The sequence below is a fragment of the Myotis lucifugus genome, unplaced genomic scaffold (genome assembly GCF_000147115.1).
Source record: "Myotis lucifugus unplaced genomic scaffold, Myoluc2.0 scaffold_361, whole genome shotgun sequence".
NCBI lineage: Eukaryota > Metazoa > Chordata > Mammalia > Chiroptera > Vespertilionidae > Myotis > Myotis lucifugus.
Window position 1 is genome coordinate 502,017 of NW_005871409.1, and position 3,637 is coordinate 505,653.

Sequence of the window (3,637 nt, forward strand, 5' to 3'; positions counted from 1 at the left end):
TACCAGCAGCTGCTGTCCCCAGGGAAATAGGCTATCACTGTTTCCTTCTTTTATTTTGCAGAGTTGAATAAACAGGAGGCACTGATAGTAAATCTCTGACTTCAGGCTCTCAGTGAGCACACTGGGTAGCACTGAGGGGAGAGTGAGGGATGTGGGTAGCTCAGGATGACTGAACTGCATGGGGAGGGACATTTTATGGATTAAATCTAAAGGAGGCTATTGCTGACTTGAGAGGAAAATGAGGCCGTTTAGTGACTTGAGAAATCCTTGTGCTTCAAACAGACAAAGACCTGAAGGAGAAGAGGAAGGTTTTTATCCAATCAGAGACCTCGGGCACGATGAATGACCCGTTTGTTTACCTATTAAAAAAAGGAATGCTGAACCATATGGAGATGGCAAGAGTAAGAAATGAAAATGCCACAGTTATGGATAAGGCCCGAGCTTTGGTTCACTCAGTCTTTAGGAAAGGGGACCTGGCAAGCCAAGCGTGTATCCATCACATCCATGAAATCTACTCTCACCTTGCAGAGAAGATGGGGCTGCCCTCAGGTAAGGTCTCCAGCAGGGGTCCTCAAACTACGGCCCGCGGGCCACATGCAAATACAAATATAGTATTTGTTCCCATTTTGTTTTTTTTACTTCAAAATTATATATGTGCAGTGTGCATAGGAATTTGTTCATAGTTTTTTTTAAACTTTAGTCCGGCCCTCCAACAGTCTGAGGGACAGTGAACTGGCTCCCTGTTTAAAAAGTTTGAGGACCCCTGGTACAGCTCAGACTAAAGTCCATGCAGTCCACTTGTCTTTGCACCCCCATAGAATTTCTTCATTGGTCATGTTAGTGTGCAGACAACTTCTTTATGTCTGGTTTTAGGGCCCCATTTCCAAGTCAGTGGCACTATTGTATATCCCCTGTCTCGTTATTCTTTATTCTTATTCCTTTTACCTCAGAATCCTTCTTTGAATTAAAACTCACTTCCCATCCTGAGTATATGATAGCTCAGTTGTTGAAGTTTATGAGAACAGTCTGGTAAACTTTATACCACATTCTCTAGTCCTCTTGGCAAGGCACTTTATTTATTTATTTAGTTAGTTAGCTAGTTAATTAGTTTGTCAGCTAGTTATTTAAGTCAAAAAATGCCTAGAAACTTATATAGTTATCTTACATGAAGACTTAAGGTCTGTTATGGAGTAGTTTTATAATTTCTCTCCAAAAGTTTGCTCTCCAGGAGGAATAAAATATTTCAATGATGGTGAGGCACTCAGAGAATAAATTCAATCCTGACAGAAAAGCTAGGATTTTAAATGTGGACTCTTTCATTTAATTGCCCCCTTACATTTTCTTTGAGGGATGTTGTCCACTAGCATGGAACTAGGCTGTAGACAATTGTGTAAGGCCCGACCTCTACCTCACATGCTCCTGAGGCCCTTATATAAGACAGACAGGCATCTGACCTGCCCCTTCTATCTATAGTGCCTACGGCCCCACACAGCCGAGATGGGAGCTCTGATGGACTCTCAACCCCTGGTCTCTTTTATGCTTCCCAAATGCAATCAGAGGGAAAAGTTGTTCTTTGAAAGCAAGACATCTTTTTCTCCGGGACTAGGGGAAGCCTATGCCTGGCTTACTGACATAGCAAAGCTCATCTCTGAGTAACTTCCTGTTTCTCTTTTAATACCTTTTTTTTTCCATTTAACACTCCCCCAAATTAAAGACAATCAATACTCACAATAAGGGTTCGGAATAATTGTATAGAAGCCAAAGTTTCTTCTTCTTTGCCCCAGTTTCTTCTTCTTCCTTCCAGTTCATAATCCTTGAGTCCTAGAGGCACTTGGACAAACCACTCTAATAAAGCCAACACCTGGAGTCACCTGGCTGCTTGCCAGATGATGCCTCCTCAGTCAGGCTGTCATTTCTTTGTCTCTCTCTCATCTACTTGGCAATTGTTTTCTGGGCCACAGAATATGGTAATTCAATGACTTATTTGAATGACTCTAATGGCAGAGATCTTTCTAAAAAAAAAGTTCTTGACATGTACACTCCTACCACCACAAGGCCTCCTCCAGAATACGTTCTTGAACTTATTGATGGTTAAGTTAGTCCAGCAGTCTGGATGGGAAGGACGGGACGAGCTGCAGTCTGTCACCTTGGGCTCAGCATTTTGAGGGACAGCCTATGGCTCTCCCTCATGCAGAGCAGGGAACTAGACCATATTTTGTCTATGGAAATCTTGTCTTCAATAATAACTATGGGATGAAAACTCAGGGTATTTCGCATGTGTTAGCTCATGCCAATTCTTAGAATTTCAGGATTAAACTTTTAAGGCGTGTATTGTTATATTGAAATCTTTATAAAAACATAAAAACCTTACATTTATTTCCTGTCCATGAAATTGACAAGCATAATGAACCGTGACCTCAGAGGACGCATTAATAGGCTTGAGTTGTTTTATACAACCAAATACAGTGTCAGGCTTCTGAGAGTTAGTTTATTTGTTTGACCTAGATTGAATTACAAATGCTACTAGAAACTACATGTCCTCAGGCCCAAGTGCAACAGTGATGGACTCTGCTTGCTGCAGAGTTTAAAATAAAATCCCAAACCTGTATACTAGTGATAACAGAGTTTTTGGACTGGAACCCAGGTTCTTTGACCACTGGAATCAAAAAATGAATACATGGACAGAAAGTGGTAGAGCAAAGGTGGAGATTTATTGAAGAACAAGTACAGACTCCCACATGGGGAGAGGGAAAGTTTCCCACAGAAAGGACTTCCATGTAGGGAGGGGGAAAAGGTCACACTGAGCTCCTTTTCCTATGGCTTATAATGGCTGCAGATCTTGGTGACTTGAAATCCTCTGGGATTGGTCACTATTCCCTTGGACTGGTTACTATAGTAACTCCTGGGCTCAAGGTTGAACCTCACATGGGACATGTGAGGTTCTCCCCCATCTCATATCCTATTGCTTTCCTATTCCCTTTGGGGTTTCTTCTTCTCCTGGATGAAGGAGTTCCTTCCCTGTATTTTGTAACTATAGACCTTTTGCTGTTCCCAGCTCCCTCATTCTATGGAAATGTACCTGTTGCAGCTTTTCAGCTCCCTTATTCTATGGAAATATACCTTCTGCTGCTCTGCAGCCCTGTGCTTCCTCCATGGTTCTCTTAACTTCCAAAATTTCTAATATTTCCTAAACCTGTCCCATTTCATTGCTAAAATTCCTGTTTCACTAGAGTTCATCAATAGTAATAAAAAAACTAATACATAAAATGCTACATACATTATAGAGCCCTCACAATTACATATAAGCTTTTGTTCCCTTTTTCTTTTCTCTTTTTAAATGTCTCTTTATTACTGAAAGCACTACATGTCCCGTTTTTGCCCCTCCACCCTCCAGGCCTTCACCACACTAGTGTCTGTGTCCATGGGTTATGCATATATGTGTATCAGCTTTTGAAAGAAGCCCTTCTCTAGGTGGAAGGGACATTCCCCCCAGCAGGAAGGACACGCTTGTCTGGTATATGTCCAAGATTGTGGTCTGAGAGGTGTTTTCACTAACATTCACGCTGCTTCCTGTCCAGGTTTATTACTTTCTCTTTAATCTGGGATGGGGTAGATGATGGATTTTTTTTTTCAAAAT

The 3,637-nt window shown here is 41.5% G+C and overlaps 1 protein-coding gene across 1 annotated transcript in view; it reads left to right on the plus strand.

The window, feature by feature from the left end:
* The first annotated feature begins 409 nt into the window (after positions 1–409).
* Positions 410–3,637, plus strand: part of LOC102430997 (caspase-13) — a 25,389-nt gene continuing 22,161 nt past the window's right edge. Inside the window, exon 1 of the mRNA XM_023764914.1 lies at positions 410–549. Within this exon, the coding sequence (XP_023620682.1) occupies positions 426–549 (124 nt within the window). The 5' untranslated portion in view covers positions 410–425. The remainder of the gene's footprint in view (positions 550–3,637) is intronic.